Below are 20,179 nucleotides of genomic sequence, written 5' to 3'. Positions count from 1 at the left end.
AAGCAGAAGTCCAAGCACAACAGCATGCTCAGAGATTGCTCCGGTCTCGCCAGTTTGAAGGACAACCTGTTGACATGGATAGTGCTTCAATACTTGTTACACTCCCTCCTAATCTTCGTGTTGAGGTTTTGTTGACATCTCCAGAGGCTGTTTTAGCGAATATATCTAAATCACTTGTTATTGACCCATGGAGATTGCATCAAAGGTTCGGGTATTATCTCCCGACAGATAGACTAGGTGCAACCTGGAGATGCTTTCTTTGCTATAGAAGTCTGGAAGTCCTCACGCACAAGGCACCCACATGATCTCATAACAAATGTAATATTTGTGATATATATCTTACGCTTGTTCATTTTTCTTGTAGGTTAAGGGGTTGTGGTCGAAGAGAGGGCAAGGAAGAGTAGAAATTGCCTGAATATTTTCTTGGAACGGTTAGAATAAATCGTGTTTAGGATTCGCGATCAAAGAGAAGGCATGAGCAGCGGACGTGGGAGAAACCAGGAAGGCTCTTTGAGGACGCGATCACAGGAGGCAGCCAGGGTTATTGTCGTAGTGAAAATCTGTGTGGATAAGGGCATATATGCGTTGGAAGGATGAATACAAGCAGCAGATGCACATATGATTTCCAGAAACTTGTGCAAGTGTGTTAAAGACGAAGGTCCTGAATAAAGCATCAAAATTGGTGGCGTCTTGAGAAGCCTTGCATTCCTAGATCTTGCATCGTATGGAGGACAGTTTGCAGGTAGGAATAGCGATTGTGTGCTGTGTCGGGGCATTGAAGTTTCAAAAGGTTTATTTTCATTAACAAAACAAAGAACATTGCAACCTATCGGTGATTAATGAATCACAATTATTTTTCAGTTTTTTGTTAAGTTATGATTAAGTGCGGTGAAAGGATATGTTCCTTCCTCATGCACCTTTTGGTGTTTTATAAATAGGAGATGTAAAAATCAAAATGGGGGACAATATTCATATTCATACTTCAACTTTTTTCCTTGCCTATGCTTTATGATATATTATATTTTTCCAATTGGCGGAGAAATGGACTTTTGAACTAAGCCCGTGGATTTGAGTTAGTGAGTGGATTTTGTGCGATCCGGATATGTTCACAATAGATGGATCTTTTGTAAGGAATGTCTCTGTTGTGATTTTATTTTCGGCATTATTATTTATTTTATATTTCGGAGTTTTAAATTATTATTAAGTTGTGTCCTTTGTAAATGTTTTTTATTTATTTTCTATAAATATTTTAATATTCGGATAAGTGGATTGGATCATTATTGCATTTTAAATTTGATAAACGTAAATATTGTGAAATATTTTATTGTTTTTGTATTTATGTCTAATTTGTCTCCACAGGAATTAAAGTGCATTTTAGAGTTATTTAAAATTGCGTTTATATAATTGAACCATCGCATTTGAATTATTAAAATTGTTTATAGTTTAATATATTGAACTTTATAAAGTTGTACGTCTCAACTTATAATGTTGACTCTGATTGCCCATTTAATTAGGCACTGGTCTTTTACTCTTGATTCATAATCCATATGCTGGCAATTGTTTCATTTCTTTCCATTAGAGGAATTAATATATTCATATGTTGTATTAATCTATATTTATTCTTTATTTAAACATTACTTCAATCATTTACTTTTCTTCTCAGTTCATAAATTGCAAGTTTAAAGTTTTCCTTTAATTCTTGCCATTTGGAAAACTTTTATTGTCTTCGTGTTCTAATCGATCTGCTTTAAGCATCCTGGATTTGAGGTTGTTGTCGAGGATCAGGTACACCCACCTTGGTTTTGCAGAGTCGAAAGTGCAGGGGATTTGGATCACATTGATCGATCCTGTCAAGTTGGCCTTAACCGGTTGGATATCCCAGCATCGAGTAGGCAAGGCTCGTAGGATTCCAATTTGCGGTTTTGGGAACCAACACCCCCTTCTGCCTCGGGCAATTCGCATCCTCATGATTGCTTGGCCCACCATTACACAACATTCCTCCATTTTGTCCTCCATCCTGGCAATCTCGTGCAAAATGTCCCCATTCATTGCACCTTCTACATTGGATCATAGGTCTCCCCTTAGAATCATACTGGATGGCTATACCCCTTAGTGTGGTAGGGAAAGCTTTTAGCCACTCAGCTGTGTTATTTTCTCCGTTAGCTTGCCATATGGTTATGCATGTTTTACAGTGGTGCACGGGGTCCTCCGAGCCGTCCTTCGTGAACCTTGACAGTTTTTGTTTGTCTATTGCATTATGTTGGCCTTTTTCCCTCCTAGCGGAATACTTCCTTTCAATGGAACTCTTCCTCCCAATGGAACACTTCCCTCCGATGGAACTCTTCCTCTCGATGGAACACTCTCTCTTGATGGAATACCTCCTCTTGATGGAACACGTCCTCCCGATGGAACTCTTCCTCTCGATGGAATACCTCCTCCCGATGGAACTCTTCCTCTCAATGGAACACCTCCTCCTAACTGGAAGTTCCCTCTCGACGAGGAATCTGATTTTGATTCTTGATTACTGGAAATATCCTATTCTCCGGTACTTTGCTCCTACTCCAAGCAGTCAACCTAGGGCATCACTCCAAAATTAGATCAGTTGCAATAACAAAAAGGGAAAGAAAAGCACTATGTACAAGTCCTAACCTACCATTCCACAGGGTTTCATGCATTTTTAACTGTGGATGATTAGGTTAGGGCCATTTTAGTTGCAACTCTGCAAATGGAAGTTGCAGACACAATCTCCTAAAATGCAGTATAACTCCTCAATCCCTCAACTTGGAACCAAACTTGAATATGCAAAAGAAAGCTAAATCAAAACTCTACATTGCCTTGAAGTCAGATTATGCAATCCAATCCGTACACAGTCGTACAAGAGTGCAAAAATACAGTAAATGCTGGGAAAAACTCAGAAAATGTTCGTATAGATGGCTCGCATGTGTGATCTGTAACTGGACTTCATTCTAACCTCCAACAATATTCATCCCATGCTCAAATACTCGAGCATGGGTGGTTAAAACACCCATTTCTTCATTTGCAACTTCCTTGCAAAAGTTGGAAAAGCAACTTTTGAAAGTTGTCAGCAACTTTTTGCATTTCTTGCTTTTTGAGTGTTTTAGGCAAGTGGGTGCTCCTAGACCTATCCTAGGACTTTAGTTAGGACCATTAGGACCCTATTGAAGGCCATGTACCCTAGTTGCTCAAACTTGGCAACTTTTGACCCACTTGACAACATTTTGATTCTATGAGCAACTTTTGCCCTTACAAACAAATTAGGGCAAGTTGGGATCCAAAGACCATTGGATCTTACTAGACTCACACAAAAGACTCCTAACCAACCCTAAACAACATCTAAACCAACATTAAACCAAAAAGGGAGGTTCTTTGCACCATACTCCCTTGGGACAAAGAACTCAAGTCCCTTGAGTTAGAAGGTCTTCAATGGTGACTCCATGTTTCAGTATGTCTACCTCATTCATCCAATTGGCTTCAGCATCTGGCAATCCTTTCCAGTTTACCAAGTATGTTTTGTAGGTACCTTTCTTGGTCTTCTTGAGCACCTTGGAGTCCACTATATTGTCAAAACGCAGAGGTTGAGGAGTGGGCAAATCTCTGACCCAATTATCTTCTCCCAAGTCCGAAAGAGTTTGCTGACCAGTATTAGAAGGAAGGCCCTTTTAGGGGTACAAATCACAGACATTGAAGATGGGTGAGATACCAAATCAGGAGGTAACTCCACCTCATATGCATTGTTACCATACTTGTGCAAGATCTTCAATGGTCCTAGCTTCTTCATCAACAGCTTGGTTGGCACTCCCTTTGGCAGTCTCTCCTTCCTAAGGTAGGCAAGTACCAAATCTCCCACCTTGAATTGTAAATGCCTCCTTGTCTTATCTGCCCTGGTTTTGTATTTTCCAACTTGGTGTTGTAAAGTCTTCCTAACTTGGTCATGAAGTTCCTTTATTTGCTCTGTAAAGGATTCTCCTTGAGCACTCCTATCCTGCAAGCTGAGGTCTCTCAACTCCATGACCCCTCTTGGAGTAACCCCATAAACTATTTCAAATGGGCACTTTCTAGTGCTCCTATTGATGGAGTCATTGTAGACATATTCTACCTATCCTATAATGTGATCCCATGACTGTGCATGCTGTTTAGTCAAACACCTTGATAGGTTACCTAGAGATCTATTTACTACCTTAGCTTTTTCATCTGACTGAGAGTGAGAGGCTGAAGAGAAATATAGGTTTGTTCCTAATATTTTCCAAAGGGTTCTCCAGAAGTAGCCCACAAACTTACTATCCCTATCACTCACTATGTTGAGTGGCGCATGGATTCTTACCATGTCTTTGAAGAAAAGTCCTGCAATGTGTGAAGCATCATTGGTTTGTCTGCAAGGAATGAAGTGTACCATCTTGCTAAACCTGTCCACCACTACAAACACATTGTTATGTCCTCTTGGTGTCTTAGGCAGTCCCAAAACAAAATCCATGCTTAGGCATTCCCAAGGTCTCTGTGGTATGATAGAGGCTGGTACAATCCAGTGTTACTACTATGTCCCTTGGCACTTTGGCATATTTGACAGTGCACCACAAACTTTCTGACATCAGACTGGAGTTTAGGCCAATAGTAATGCCTATTCACTTGCTCAAGTGTCTTGTCCACTCTAAAGTGGCCTCTCAAACTGCCTTGGTGTATCTCTTTGATTGTGTTCTCCCTCATTGAGCTTTGAGATATACACAACAAGTGTCCCTTGAACAATAGTCCTTCCTACAACATATAGTCAGTAAAATCCACTCTAAAACCCTATTTGAACTTCTCACATGCTTCATACATATCCTTGAAATCCTTGTAGAGGTCTTTAAGGTCACTCATTCCCACACTTTGCAATTGTATTTCCTGAGTAGCTAATACTCGCTTGCTTAGAGCATCTGCAACTTTGTTGCTAACACCTTTCTTGTGTTTTATGACAAAGGTATATGCTTGTAAGTACTCTAACCATTTTAGGTGTGTTTGGTTTAACTTCTCTTGTCCATTCAGGAAGCTAAGGGCATGATTATTTGTGTAGACTACAAATTCTCTTGGTAGGAGATAACGTCTCCACTTTTTGAGTGCTTGTACCATTGCATACAACTCCAAATCATAGGTGGAATACTTTTGCTTGGATTCATTCAACTTCTCTGAGAAGAATGCCATAGGGTGTCCCTCTTGACTTAACATTGCCCCAATGGCTAGCTTACTAGCATCACCCTCCACCACAAATAGTTGATTGAAGTTAGGGTACTCTTGACTTAACATTGCCCCAATGGCTAGCTTACTAGCATCACCCTCCACCACAAATAGTTGATTGAAGTTAGGGTACCTAAGAGTAGGTAGTTATGCTATCTTTTTCTTCAACATCTCAAAGGTTTTATCTGCTGCTTCTGTCCACTTAAACCGACATCTAATTCACCCTTTAATGGTGTTTAGGATTGGTGCACACACATGACTAAAATTTCTCACAAATTTTTTATAGTAAGAGGCCAATCCATGAAAACTACTAACATCCCCTATGGATCTAGGTGTTGGCCATTCCAGTATAGTCTTTGACCTTATCAGGATCCATCTTGATGCATCCATTAGAAACAACAAATCCAAGATATACTAGTTCAGTTTTCAGAAACTCACATTTTTCTTGGTTGATCATCAACTTCTCTTGGTGTAACCTTCTCAAGACCATCTCCAAGTGCTTCATGTGCTCCTCCTTAGACCTGCTAAAAATCAAAATGTCATCTAGATAAACAATTACAAATTTACCTATAAAGTCTGCTAGCACTTCATTCATGAGCCTCGTGAATGTGCTAGGTGCATTTGTCAAACCAAAGGGCATTACAAGCCACTCATATAGCCCTTCATTTGTCTTAAAGGCTGTCTTCCATTCATCACCGGGCCTAACTTTGATTTGATGATACCCTGATTTCAGATCCACCTTGGAGAAATAGCAAGAAACCCCCAAATTGTCCAACAAATCCTCAATCCGCGGCATGGGAAATTTGTACCTGATTGTTATCTTGTTAATAGCCTTGGAGTCAGTGCACATCCTCTATTTGCCATCCTTCTTAGGTGCAAGGACAATGGTACACATCACAAGGACTAAAGCTCTTTCTTATAAGCCCTTTCTCTAGCAAATCTTGTATCTGCTTAACAATTTCTGCATTCTGACTTGGAGTCATTTTATAGGCTACCTTGTTGGGTAGATTAGTTCTTGGAATTAGGTCTATCTGATGACTCACATCTCTCATAGGTGGCAAAGCACTAGGCAGTCCATTATCTACTATCTCATTATACTTCTCCAACAATTGTTGCACTTCTTGAGGTATATTGACTTTCTCCTTAGTCTCCACTCTTGGCTTCACTATCACTGCACAACAACCCCCTTTTCCTTCTTCATGACTTTAAGGAACTCCTTTCCACTCAAAAGCATCACACTAGACCCCACATGTTTCTCTTCACCAGGTTCTGTCAAAGGATCCATCTGAAACTTCTTACCTTGCTTAGTGATTACATAATTGTTCTTTTTCCCATCATGAATGACGGGTATCCTTCTAAGCTTTAGTTTGTCCACCATCTCTGTTGACACTATGTTCTCTGTGGAACTTGAATCCACTATCACCCGGAAAATCTTCCTGTGGGTCCTACAAGTGGTTTTGAACAAGCTTTTCCTTTGAGGTGGCTCGGCAACACTAGGAACTTTCAATAGTGTCCTCAACATAAGATTTTCTCCAACTTTGGCCTTGCCTTGGAGATTGGTGAGGTGACACTCTGAGTGTCCTCTTCTTGTACTAACTGAGCCCTTCTTTCTCCCATGGATGAGGTGGAACCTTTTTTAGGACATCTGCCCATGGTATGGCCCACTTGGTTGCAATTGTGCACCTACCTGTGAAGACTAAATTACCCCTACCTTGTGATTGAAACCTACCCCTAGGAGGTCCTCTTCCTCTGTATCCTCCCCTTTGAAATGTACCTTTACTCTGATTGCCTCCATTGTTATTTGTAGACTAAGCTTCTTTTGGCCTACTTGGGCTTTGTCCTCTTCCAAATTTTCTCCTGCCTTTGAATCCCCTATTTCCTCTTCCTCTTTGTTGGGAATCATGTCTTCTTCTAGCTTTCTCCTCTGCTCTCAATGCTAACTGAAAGCATTTTTGCATGCTGTTAGGGGCCATCATATTGATCTCATCTTGAATTCCTTGCCTCAATCCATTGAGATACCTTGCTACCCTTTCTACTTCTTCCTGCCTCCTTGCCCTTAGACTCAACTTGTTGAATTCCTCAATGTAGGCACTTACTATCAACTCCCTTTGCCTTAGGTTTTGTAACTTCTGATACATTTGTATCTCATAATCAGTGGGCAAGAATTGTGCCCTTAACTTGATTTTCATCCTATCCCAAGAAACTTTTTTCTTCTTCCTGACTGCTACCCTATCATCTTGCATCATATTCCACCAAACCAATGTTGACCCCTTGAGCTTAGCCTTGGCGTAACTGACTCTCTTTTCCTGACACTTCTTTATAGTCAAATTGATTATTTATGGCTTCCATCCAACCTAGTAACTCTTCTCCATTCAAACTGCCACTATAGTAAGGAATGTGTTCCATTCTATTTTTATTGATAGATTTGAAGGCATCCAAGAACACTTTCTAGTCCTTTTCCAACTCCATTCCTTTGCCTCTGTCAGATGTCGCTCCCGATTGGCTTTCATCTTCTTTTTCACTTTCATCTCCCCATTCAGTGGCTCTCCTCTTGCTCTTTGATTCTGCCAAATTGGCCTTTCCGTATAGTTCTTAGAGCAAGTCCACTATGGCACCCTTGCTGATTGCCTTGGGTGGCATACAGTCAACCTCTTGGCTCTCCTCCTCTTCAGACATACACCAAATTTTAACGTAGTTCAGGCTCTAATACCACTCTGATGCAGATGGTCTATACTAGGGCTTATCTTCTCCTAACTAGAGTTTAGCCCTTTGAACCATCCAATGGTTCCTTCCTTCTAAGTCTTCTCCACCAACCTTGGCCTCCAAGACCCTTGACTCAATTTGCCTCCTAGGTATAGTTGGGTTGATGCAAGAACAAAGCCAACTTGTTTAGGAGCTAGTCCTACTAGCCTTTGCTTAACTTGTTCCTTTCCCTAGAACTCCAAACCCTTGCTTAGGATCTTTCCCACACACATCTGAGGTCCTTACTAGTGTATTTCTTACCTTCTATATCCTTTTTCGTCCTTTCAAACACCTGTGGTCATGTTAACATTCACTTTGCTATCGCTACGTACAAGTAGGGCTAAATAGCCCTATTTTGTACAAGGTTTGTTTTCACTGTTTTGATCAATCGCTGCAAATTCTTCCACACAACCCTATGGAAGACCATATGATTCTGAAAGCTCCCTTAGCACTTCAAGAATCCCAAATTATAGAGCTTCAAGTCACCCACAACCCTAATTGCTCTCAGGCCCTAGTTTCTAGGCTATCTTTTAGGCCTCTGGACTAGTCTCTACAAAATGCTTCCTAGAGGTCTTCAAACTTCACAACTCCTACAATTTTTCAATCCTTTAAGGGGACTCCCTAGGGCCCCCAACCATGCGATTGAGCTGGTTAGTTTAGATCATGGGTGTGCCCTCTAGACACATCTTCTCACTCTCCTGGCTTGCCTACTCCAAGTAGTTAGCCGAAGGCATCACTCCAAAAGTAGGAGATCAGTTACAAGAACAAAAAGGGAAACAAAATCACTATGTACAAGTCTTAACCTACCATTCCACAGGGTTTCATGCATTTTCAACCGGGGTTGATTAGGTTAGGGCCATTTTAGTTCTTGCAACTTTGCAAATGGAAGTTGTAGACATAGTCTCCTAAAATGCAATATAACTCCTCAATCCCTGAACTTGGAACCAAATTTGAATATGCAAAAGAAAGCTAATCAAAACTCTACATTGCCATGAAGTCAGATTATGCAATCCAATCCGTACACAACCATACAAGAGTGCAAAAACACAATAAATGCTGGGAAAAACTCAAAAAATGTCTATACAGATGGCTCACACGTGTGGTCTGCAATTGAACTTATCGTAACCTCCAAAAATCTTTATCCCATGCTCAAATACCTGAGCATGGGTAGTTACAACCGCCCATGTCTTCTTGCAACTTTCTTGTAAAAGTTGCAAAAGTTACTTGAGCAACTTTTTGCATTTCTTTCTTTTTGAGTGTTTTAGGCAAGTGGGTGCTCCTAGACCTATCCTATGACCTTAGTTAGGACTTATGTTCCCCCGAGTTTCCGATACAGGGATGGTTGGACGGGTTTCTGGGACGACAATTTTTTTTGGCGATTTGGAGATGGGGGAGGGAGGGACGACAAATGGGGACGGTTTTATATATATATATAATTTTAAAATATACATTGAAATTTTGCAAATATACATGTCATTCATATGAAACTAAGCACAAAGCATGCCATTTAAACATTATAGAACCATAACTTATGACATTCGAATGCCATCTAGGAAATAATATCTGATTTCAGTACTCAATTGTCAAAATGCATATCAATATTAGTGAACAATATCATAATGATAAACATGTAAATCTGAAAATCTAAAGCTAAACATGCCTAAAGCTATATGCCCAAAGGCTAGAGGGCTGCCATAAAGTAATAAGTATCAATGTATCATAATCATGTTCACATTCAACATAAAAAATAGAACATAGAAAAATGAAGCAGACTCCTGGTCCTATTTTGCCTCTACCACATTTGGAGGGGTGGGGCCCACCTTGGCAACCTAGTAAGGAATCCTAAAATTATTTTTAAAATATTCACTTTTAAATTTTTTTTGCATAAAAATTAAAAGAACAAAAAAAAATTGGGGACGGTTGGCCTTACTCGGTATGGTTGGGGGACGTCTAGGTGTCCCCTTGTACTAGGGACAGCCAACTGTCCTTTTTTTCCTAGCCATCCCCAAGTTTTGGGGACGTCCCCTGGTAATTTGCCTTTTTTGGGGACTGCTGGGGGACGTCCCATACTTGTCCCCTCGTCCCCAAGACGTCCCCGTTTTTGAAACTCACTGTTTTTAGGCCGGGTACGCATCCTCGGGGAACGTAGGTTAGGATTCTTAGGACCCTATAGGAGGCTATGTACCCTAGTTGCTCAAACTTAGCAACTTTTGACCCATTTGACAACATTTTGACTCTATGAGCAATTTTTTCTCTTACAAACAAATTAGGACAAGTTGGGATCCAAAGACCATTTGATCTTATTAGACTCACACAAAAGACTCCTAACTAACCCTAAACAACATCTAAACCATGATTAAACCAAAAAGGGAGATGCTCTACACTAGGAACCTTACACCAAGTTCTATTCGATCTGGTGTGTTTAGATATGGGTGTATGCGGTCATTTCATGCCCTTGGAAGTGGGCATGAATGGAAAGAAGTCAGTGATGAGCTGATCCGAGGTCTGGCTTTGAGGGAACAAGAGCTGTAAAGTGTGGTCTCTAAGCTGGGAGGTCTCCCGGAGGTAGAGCGCTAAACACCGTAGGTCAGAGTAACTGAAAAAGGCCGAGATGAATCTGCAATCTTTGGATAGGTAGTGGAACCTGCCTCTGATCTCATAGTAGATGGGGCACTTGAAGATAAAGTGGGTCGCAATCTTCGTCTCGGATATGGTGCAAAGGCGACACACCTGTTCCTCTCTGGTCAAGTGGTGATTAGTTTGGCAACGAAGTCGGTGGGATCTAACTCTAAAAGATCCCAAGGTGATGCGGAGGGCATGGCTCCAACGTTGACTCAAGCAAGAGGGACGAACAATAATAGCATCGTGGGTCTATAGGAAGTGCTCCGAGTAGAAGGCCATCTGAGGGCATAAATTGCCAGGAGGGCTGATTTTAGTGGAGATGTACTGCCTGTAAATGTTGAGTCTGATGTGTCCATTCAACTCCTATCTTGAGGGGAGGAGATGGGTGGGAGCGTCCAAGGAGAACTGGTATGGTGGAAGATGATTGGCGTCAATCTTGATTGAGCTCAATAAGATAGTGGCCTGGGTATACTAGGAACGAGCCCTAGTTGTCCCCGTCGAGTTGGCAATGTCCATAGAGGAATAGTAAGCAAGGTACGAGTATTTGTGTCGGCCCTCAGTCGAGTCCGTGAAGCTTGAGACGGTGAATGAACCAAATCAAGTCGAAAATGGTGCTAAGTTGGAAAGGATGGGCCTTGAACTTGGCGAAAACAATACTGTGTGGAGTGTAGCGGTGGCAGTGGATAATCCAGCGGAGGAGAAGGGTCTGCATCTGCTCGATCGAGGCCCAATTTGAGTCAAGAAGAGATGGTCCCCAAAACATAACAACATAAAGAACTATGGGTCTAACTAGATAGTCCAAGAGAGATAACTTGGACTTAGTGTCCTGGAAGTGATGCCGAAAGCACAGTCCCTCTAAGAGGGTGAGGGAGCCCATGCCCTTGGCCACTCATGGAATGTGGGCCGTTCTCATGCTAAAACAGGGACCAAAGAACTTGACCCCAAGATAGGTGTATGAGGAGACAATCTTAATCGGCTGACCCTGGAAGCTGAAGTGAAGATGCAAAGTCTTTAGACAATTGAAGACCATGACCTGAGTCTTGCTCAAGTTCACCACTAGCTGGCAGTGGTCACAAAATGAGGCCGGTCCATCAATAAGCCTCTGGAGCCCCTCCTGAGAAGAGGCTAGAAGGACCACATCATTTGGGAACAAGAGAATGGAGATCATGAAGTCTTTTTTTTCCATGAAGTGTCTTTTATAATGCATCTTGGCTTCTCCAATACACCTTTCATTAAAGAAGCTTCATCAATACGCCTTTTAATTAGAAGCTCTCATTTAATAATTTAATAATAATTTGGCCACTAAAATAATAATAACTTTTAAAATACGTATCCTTTAATGTTAAAGCATGTAGCTTCGGTCTGACAATAATTGTGATCAACATATATATATATATATATATATATATATATATATATATATATATATATATATATATATATATATATATATATATATATACCAGTATTATATAAAACTCTGCACAGTTGAAACCGATGATCATATATATATATATATTGTTTGAGATTTCATTTTAGACATGATCGAAACTTATTTTGTTTCCTTTGATTTAAGATCACTATTGATCTATATTATATCGGGCTACAGTTCATAATGATTGGTAATACATGATTAAGACTTGTGTTAAGTCTATAACAAATTAGGCATGATTAACTGGTGTGATGGTGAATGTACATGCTCATTCACCATCACACCCCTCCGTGTGATATGTATACTTGTTCTGCCCGGCATAACAAGACATCGAAATCAATTAATGCAAGCACATCAAAGGAGTGATTTTCATTTCAACTTCAAGAACATTTTATTATCTTTGTTATTTTTGTACCAACATATACAGATTCTCGAGAAAATCTATTCTTTGACAGTAGTGTTTATACTTGCAATCAAAAGTTGTGCATTAGTCAGCCTTGAATTTGAAATCTGGTAAGAAACTTTACATTTAAATATGCCATCTGAAACGGGAGTCACACCTATTATTTTCTCTTGTGACCAAATGCACTTTCCTAAAATAGAGAGGGTTCCTCACAATCATCACTATACTTTCCATAAACAACAAGTGCATGAAAGCTTGAAACTAAGCCCAAGTGAAGTCCAACTTGAGTCAAATGAAGACCAAACTGGGACATATTGAATTTTGAAGAAAACAACACCTTCCCATAGCCAAGCCTCTGCCTCATAAGACCCTCTATCTACAGTAATTAGCCTATGAGGATCACAATAACAATCTAATCCCTCAAACTTTGGTGCTGACAAAAATGGGGACATCACATACAAGGATCCTCGATTTTTTTCCGAAAGTCCCCGAGTTTTTGGGATGTTTCTTGTCAATTTCCAAAAAAGAGGGGATGGGGTGGGGATGTCCCCTAGCCATCCCCAAGTCCCTGAAGCATTCCAGTAGATGTGTCCCTTGGTAACACTAGAAATTATGTATAGAAAATCCTTGGTTAACCAAGAACTTTCTGAAATATTAATAAATCCTTGGTAAAACTTGAATTATTTGGATTTCAGAGAATGTGTGATTAAGCTTGGATTGTCTCAAGAAATTCTGTTCAAGTTGATATTACCACAAAAAGAACCCATGGTTTCTTGCTAGTTAGCAAGAATAAATTTCTGTTCAGCATCCAGGGAACCTATGTTATTTAGAGAAAACCCTGGCTAACCACAAATTATGTAAAGGAACATTGGGTAAAACTGCAAAATTTTGAATTATCTAAAAAGTGCATGAAACTTGTATTATGTAGAAAATTCTTTCTACAATCTGATTTTGCCACTGCAATAGCCTAGCAATTAATTAGCTTTTAAAAGTTAAGATGTTATGATTACAGGGCTCTTATAAAATAATCTAGGCATAATTATGCTATTATTCAAAGTTGTTTTTAGTTTGGATTTTAAAGTTACATGGACATGGATACAAATACGGTATTACGAGCATTAAACTTGCCTTGAAACTCCATCTAACACCCAAAAATCTTCATCACTCACCAAAAAAGAAGCCCAAAAATGTGCAATCAAAATACCTTGAATATTTTTATTTTCTTTAGACTCTGGATCTGGGAAATCTGTGAAAGCCAATGTGTTTTTAATATCAAAACATCAAACAAGCTAGGTAGGATCTCTCACCACTGAAACTAGTGTAATAGGTAAGATCTCTCACCACCGAAAATTGTTGTTGTGGAGTCTAATATAGGGAAAGTATACTAGCACATGCATTTAGTTTCTGCATTGAATCTCGTAATTTCACCATCTCCTGTTCTTAATGGTTTATGAAGCAATGCCATATCCAGTTTGGAACCAGACTTCACTTTGCAATTCATATGTCGGTGCTTTGCTCTACAATATTGACATTGGTCCATCAAGTTCCTTTCATCTGCCTTGAGTCCTATGTGGATGACAAAGTGCATCCAGATTTCAGTGAATTTTCTTTTTCAAAATTGCAACTTGTTACAACAAACACAGTTTCATGGATCTCTATGTTACCCGGGGACGCGTTTCCAGCCCTAAGCCTTGAGTTTCGGAAACCGTCCCCATTTCGGGGACTTGGGGACGGCCGGAAACGTTTCCAAGCTGTCCCCACCCAAGTAAGAAAATCGGAAACCCATCCCTGAAACTTCGGAAACGGTCAACGCGTTTCCAAAGGGTGTTGACCGTCCCGAGGACTCCGTAGCCGTTTCCCATCTGTCCTGGGGACTGCTTGAAGTTTTCGATTTTAAAATAAAATTCAACTGAAAAAAAAAAAAAAAACATTACTAAATGGTGATTTTCTGCCCATTTGCTGGCCCCACATTAAAATAATAAAATATGGTAATATAACCCATGTTCAAAGATTTTTTTTTGGAAGCCATTACAAACTTAGCATCCAACTATCGTTGAAAATTAAAACTTCAACTTTTGTTCAACAAACCAGACCTGAAAATGATTGTAAATCAAACCTCTATTTGATATTCATATTGTAGACTTGGAAATGATTGCTGCTGGGTTGAGGAAAACTTAGATTGTTTTCACCTTTGATAATGCTCTAATAGTAGCAATAATTGCCCAAAAATAAATTGTTGTAGCTGATTACTGCCCAAACAAGATGTCTGCTACCCGTCTAGGAAGATTTGGCACAACAAATTTGGTTTTCTTCCAAAACCCACAAGAAAGGGCTGTAAAGTCTAATTTATGGCAGATTGATTCTCTCATTTGATGTCATCCTATGTTCCAATTCTTAGACGATGATTCGATTTTATGCCATGTTCTATGCTGATTTGATGAATGAAATTGATAATTTTAAACTATGTTGCTATGATGAATGTGACAATGTTATGTAATTCTGAAATTCATGAATATATATATATATATATATATATATATATATATATATATATATATATATATAGCCGTCCCCTGCTGTTCCCTATTTCAGCCAAAAAAAAAAAAACCATCTTGGAAACCCGTTTCCTCGTCCCTCTGTCCCGGAAACAATAAACCTTTTAATTCATAGTTTGGATACAGATTTCTTTTTGTTTTTTGGTGCTCTAGAATCTATAGGATTTTCTTTCGATTCAAGGACTAAACAAAGTTCAATTAGGAGAATTTGAAAATGGAGTTAATATGAAGTGTTTGGTAGTAGTCTTTCTTTTTAGAGCACTCTGCTTGTTTATGATTTAATTATCTTGGAGATCAGCTTGAGCAAGGCCAAGTTCTGAAGTATTTTAACAATCGATTAATTTGGTGATGGAGAATTGTTTTGAGATTATTTCTCCGTAAACAATGAGAATTGGTATAAACTTGTGGCAAGTAATACCTGCAAGACTATTTGAAATTCATGTAATGGTAAAGTTGTGAACATGTGACAGTGGATAGACATATAAGAGGTAGGTATCATAAATTCCCAATTACGATTAGTGTCCTAAATAGCTTAGATGTAAGAAAGTTTAACATCTTAAAAAATAACTTGGGCTGTTAATCTGAATGAAGTGTTAAGAGTAATTATATCAATATGAAACTTCTTTTAGGCCTACTTGGATGCAGACACATTGTTGGAGCTGAGTTGTTTGACTGGGAACTAAAAGCCTGCTCCGTGCTACTCTCCATCTCCCTGCTTTTAACACCTGGAAACTGAGATAATAACTTGTATGCTTGGTCGTTTTCCCTCTTTATTCTGTCCTTTAAGTACCAATTATCATATAATTCAACTATAGGATTTTGTGCAACACAGGTGTCTAGAAGTCTCCGACTAATTAAACTATCATATCTCTGGAAACATCTAATTATTTTTCTGTTTTTCATGTTAACATTCAATAATTATTAATTTATTTATCTCATCAACCATAAATCTATTCAAATTTAGACGGTTTTCTCCTTTAATCTTTGTTGAGGTTGATAATTGTTTTCCTAACAACATTTACACTATTGATTCTAATGCCATGCTGCCTTTCAAGTTTCAAGCCAAATCAGCTAGCTCTAAACTATGTCTGTTCTTAATAAGTGGGAGATATTTTCCGCAGCAAGTCAAATTGTGATATAGTTATCAGGATTTAACTGTGTAGTTTTTTAGTCAAACTCATTGACCCATGTTTCATGAGTAGTGATTACATAAATCTATCTCTCATGAGAATAAATGGAACACTTAGCACTCATTGGATCTAGGTGATGCTCATAGAGGTGAAACTATATCACAATTTGATTTGATGTGGAAAGTATCTCCTATTTATCAATTAATGAGCTTAAGGGGCTTTCTAATGAATGCTTCATAAGGCACAACACTCGGTGAAGGTTTTGCAAATGGGGTTGCAAGTAGAGCGGGTTTAACCATGGACAAAACTCTGTGGTTAAGCGTGCTCAAGCTGGAGTAGTACTGGGATGAGTGACCTCCTGGGAAGTCCCAGTGCTTCACCTGTGTGAGCATCACCTCAATCCAATGAGTGCTAAGTGTTGCATTTATTCTCATGAGAGATGGATTCATGTAAATCACTACTCATTAAATATGGGTCAATGAGTTTGACTTGAAAGCTACACTGTTAAATCCTGATAGCTATATCACACTATGTCTTTTCTTGTTAAATTGCAGTTTCTTTTTTGTTGGATTTTGGGAGCAATTGACTCATAGAACAAAGATGCCACAAAAATCTCCTACTAATCATGATTTTTTCTAACTATTGCAACTATGGGATGTCACAAATTAATTATGGGTTTTCAGGGAAATCGAGATTAGCGAACCATTGTTTTTTCTTTATCTAAACTTCCATAATTTTTTGAAATTGGCAGTTCTCTATATTCTCTACAGATGTCAAGAGCTTTTTAGTAACAATATTTATGGTATGGATTCTGATGGTATTATACATTTTCGAGCCAAATTAGCCAGCACTAAACTATGGCTTTTCTTGTTAAATTGTTGTTTGCATTTTCTTTGGTTTTGGAAGTGTGGTTATGAGAATAGGAGAAGATTGTGGGGGGTAGTTCACTGTAATTATACAAGCCAGAAAGAATAATAAGAGGCAGATTTAAACCCAAGATAGTGCAGAGCACGAGGCGAAAATAATCAGAATGACCTTTTACAAATACAGAAACTGATCCTCAGAGAGAAGGGGCTAACCAGTCTGACAAATTAGTTCTCAATAATGGCCAGATGGAGGGCAAATTATGCTCCAAAATCTTCTTTCTCAATGCCATTCTTGTTTTGTTTCCTTTTGCTCCTTGGTAAAAAAGCATTCCTTGTCCACTGCATTCCTTGTCCACTGCATTTTGAAGACATTTTATTGTGTTGAGTAGCAATTCTTTCAACGTTTTCTTTCTTTATTTCTTGAAGTAGTTTGAACAAATGTATAAAACAAATGGTATAGCATGACATGGAAATACATCTTATTGGAAAACAAGGAAGGCTTCACTATAGACTCCGCTGTTGTAGCTGTTCTGTTAGACAGAATCAGTTTGATTGTCTATGTTGTATAAAGTTCCAATTGTCAGTTTTGGTGGTGGCAGTTGCTTTCAGTTACTGTCACACGAGCTCTGAAGTTGGAAATTGCAAACAGTGGCATGTATTCCTGCATTTGCATATCCTTAATTAAAATAGATGAGAATGGTAACTATGTTTACTTGTGTACTACAAATTATTCATTATTTTGTCTTACTAAATCCTGCTCTTCTTCCTCAGGGCTATACCAAACTTTGTTCTCACAACTTTTAAATCATAGAAACAAAAGTGGTTTTGAAGCTACGACATCAAGACTATGTCAAATTCTCCTCATGATTCAATGAGGGAGAGTAGCGTTGTCAACATTGAGCAGCAAAGGCAAGAGGAAACTACAAATTATGTGAGGTTGGGTTTGTCAGAAGAAACAGAGTCTGATGAGTTAATAACACGGCCTGTGCAAAAGTCCAAGTTTGTTTCATTGTTGTGGTGGACCAAGGTGTTCTCATTATTTATCATTATAGTGGCATCTATTGCTGCCTTTGTTATATGGGGTGTTCCATTCCTTGTAGAGAAGGTATTTCTTATCTTTGCAAAACATCTTCATGCATGTTCATCTTTTCTGCCTGCATTATGTATACTGCAAACATGCATTGGGTTTGTTTCTTCAGTTACTGCCAAGAAAATGCTGGAGTTTAGAGCAGGTTAACTTTTATTTAATATTCACTTCATAATATCTTAAATAGTAGGGGAGGGAGAGATGAAAATTGGCTGACACCTGAGACAGTACAATTGCAGACAAGCACAGTAAAAAGCTTATTTTTATAACTTATTCTAGCTGATACAGACAAAGATGGCACCAAGTCAGTATAAACAATTTTTTTCTTTGAATATTTGTCAAGTTTGAGGACACAATTGAAGCTATATATACCAGCTCAATGCTATGTATTGTATTATGATACAATGATTAAAAAATAGTAAACAATTAAAACGTTAATCTTAACAGGGAAATGGAGAAAAAATTAAAAAGTGAAAAAAAAATCTTTGATCATGATAGAGAAACAAAAATAATAAGAAAAATTATGGTAAAGAATAATTATAATCCCTCAAGGAAGACAACTGTAAAGCTTATTCTAATGTCTAATGAAGTATAAAATCAATAAGCACTGAATGTGTGCTGACAAATCTGCACCAGAACATTACTATATTGAGTAATTATTTGGTTGAATGAACATTTCTGTATTGATTGTTTTTAAGCAATCAATTCTCTCTTGCAATGAAAAATTGAAGTGAATACAGGAATAGATCTATTAGATATTGCTCCCCAGCTTTCATCAGTTGATGGCCGACAAATGTCTTACGTTATTAACTTATTTAACTAAGAGGGTACGGACTTGCTTTTCATAATGCTTAGTATAGAGTCACCTATAAGGGCTGCTTCAGTGGTTCCTCACCATATCCAGCAGACTCTTGTCTTAGGATCCTCGAGGTGCTTCTTTAATCCCTTTTGACAGATCTTTATTGCTACAAAGGATTGTCCAGCAGAGCTGTAGTAATTCCACTAAATATGCAAATAACAGACAGAAAACACTCCAGCAACAACTATACTTATTTATATTTTGTTATACTTTCTGCTAAAAGCACACATTCAAAGGGAATTCAACTACTGTTTTTTTTTTTTGTACTTTTTGCTAACAAAACACTTTCAAAGGGAAGTTGACCAATTTAATGCAACTTACTGGCTAGTCCCAGCATGCAAACTTCATGCTAACTGATATACACTGCTCCAAAGGGTCTCTGTCCCCAATATGATGGGTTCATGCCTAAAGGGGTTTTACCTTAAATGTGTCTAGCTGGTGTAGCAATGCCACTAATACTGAAATCAGAGTTGAATTTGTTTTATTTTTTCAAATAATGTCTTCAGTTCTGCCTTCTGCTCTGTTCTATAGACCCAGCTCCCAGTGATCCTTAATCATGGGAAGTCAGTCCACTAGCTTTGCAATTAATCGACAAATGATTTCCTAAAATGTAGGCAGCTAATTGAACAACATTCCCTCAAAACTGTCTATCCACAAACATAGCCATTTGCTTGATACTTCTAAATTAGTGGCATTTACTTCTGAATTAGGCACTGTAGAGTCAGCTACTTCATTCTTAAGATACTACATACTTTTTTAACTAAAAGCTGAAAGTAACTACTGGCTTATCTACTTGATAATCTTAAGACTTCATCTACAATTTAGTATTTACTAAATAGCTGTGGATTGAAAAATGGGACATGACAAGAGCCGTTACCAGGTCAGAGGTCATCCTGTGATAATTTTCTTAAGAGATCACACAACATATATTACATCAGATTGTGCTTCTGACGTGGACAAATGTTCAATTGTTTTCTATGGGTGTAGAAAAGGTCTTCATCCTCACTTTAGCTCTGCTTCAGATCTACCTTTCTCTGTTTCTATTTGTATGTGGGGCTTTCAAACCTCACTTGATCTTGCAAATTGCATATTGAGCAATTTGCCATTATTCTAAAAAGAGTAGCATACACAAATTTTCTGTCCTCTATTTTAATTGCTCTATATGTTTACTCTGGCAGCTTTAAGGTTAATTATGTACATTTCAGACATATCTTCTGTATCTCTCTTACCTTTGTATAATGAATCGCTCTATAT

General features: G+C 38.5%; 1 protein-coding gene across 1 annotated transcript in view; it reads left to right on the top strand.

Annotated features, from left to right (window-relative positions):
- The window catches only part of LOC149559762 (SNARE associated Golgi protein family), an 87,192-nt gene that overhangs the window by 10,689 nt on the left and 56,324 nt on the right, over window positions 1-20,179 (top strand). The window contains exon 2 of the mRNA XM_089824274.1: window positions 17,751-18,084. Within this exon, the coding sequence (XP_089680400.1) occupies window positions 17,827-18,084 (258 nt within the window). The 5' untranslated portion in view covers window positions 17,751-17,826. The remainder of the gene's footprint in view (window positions 1-17,750; window positions 18,085-20,179) is intronic.

This window comes from Cupressus sempervirens, chromosome 4, assembly GCF_028749045.1.
Source record: "Cupressus sempervirens isolate cs-2001-9-10 chromosome 4, ASM2874904v1, whole genome shotgun sequence".
Classification (NCBI taxonomy): Eukaryota; Viridiplantae; Streptophyta; class Pinopsida; order Cupressales; family Cupressaceae; genus Cupressus; species Cupressus sempervirens.
The sequence above is the reverse complement of the archived record's forward strand: the minus strand, read 5'-3'. Positions and strand labels throughout refer to the sequence as shown.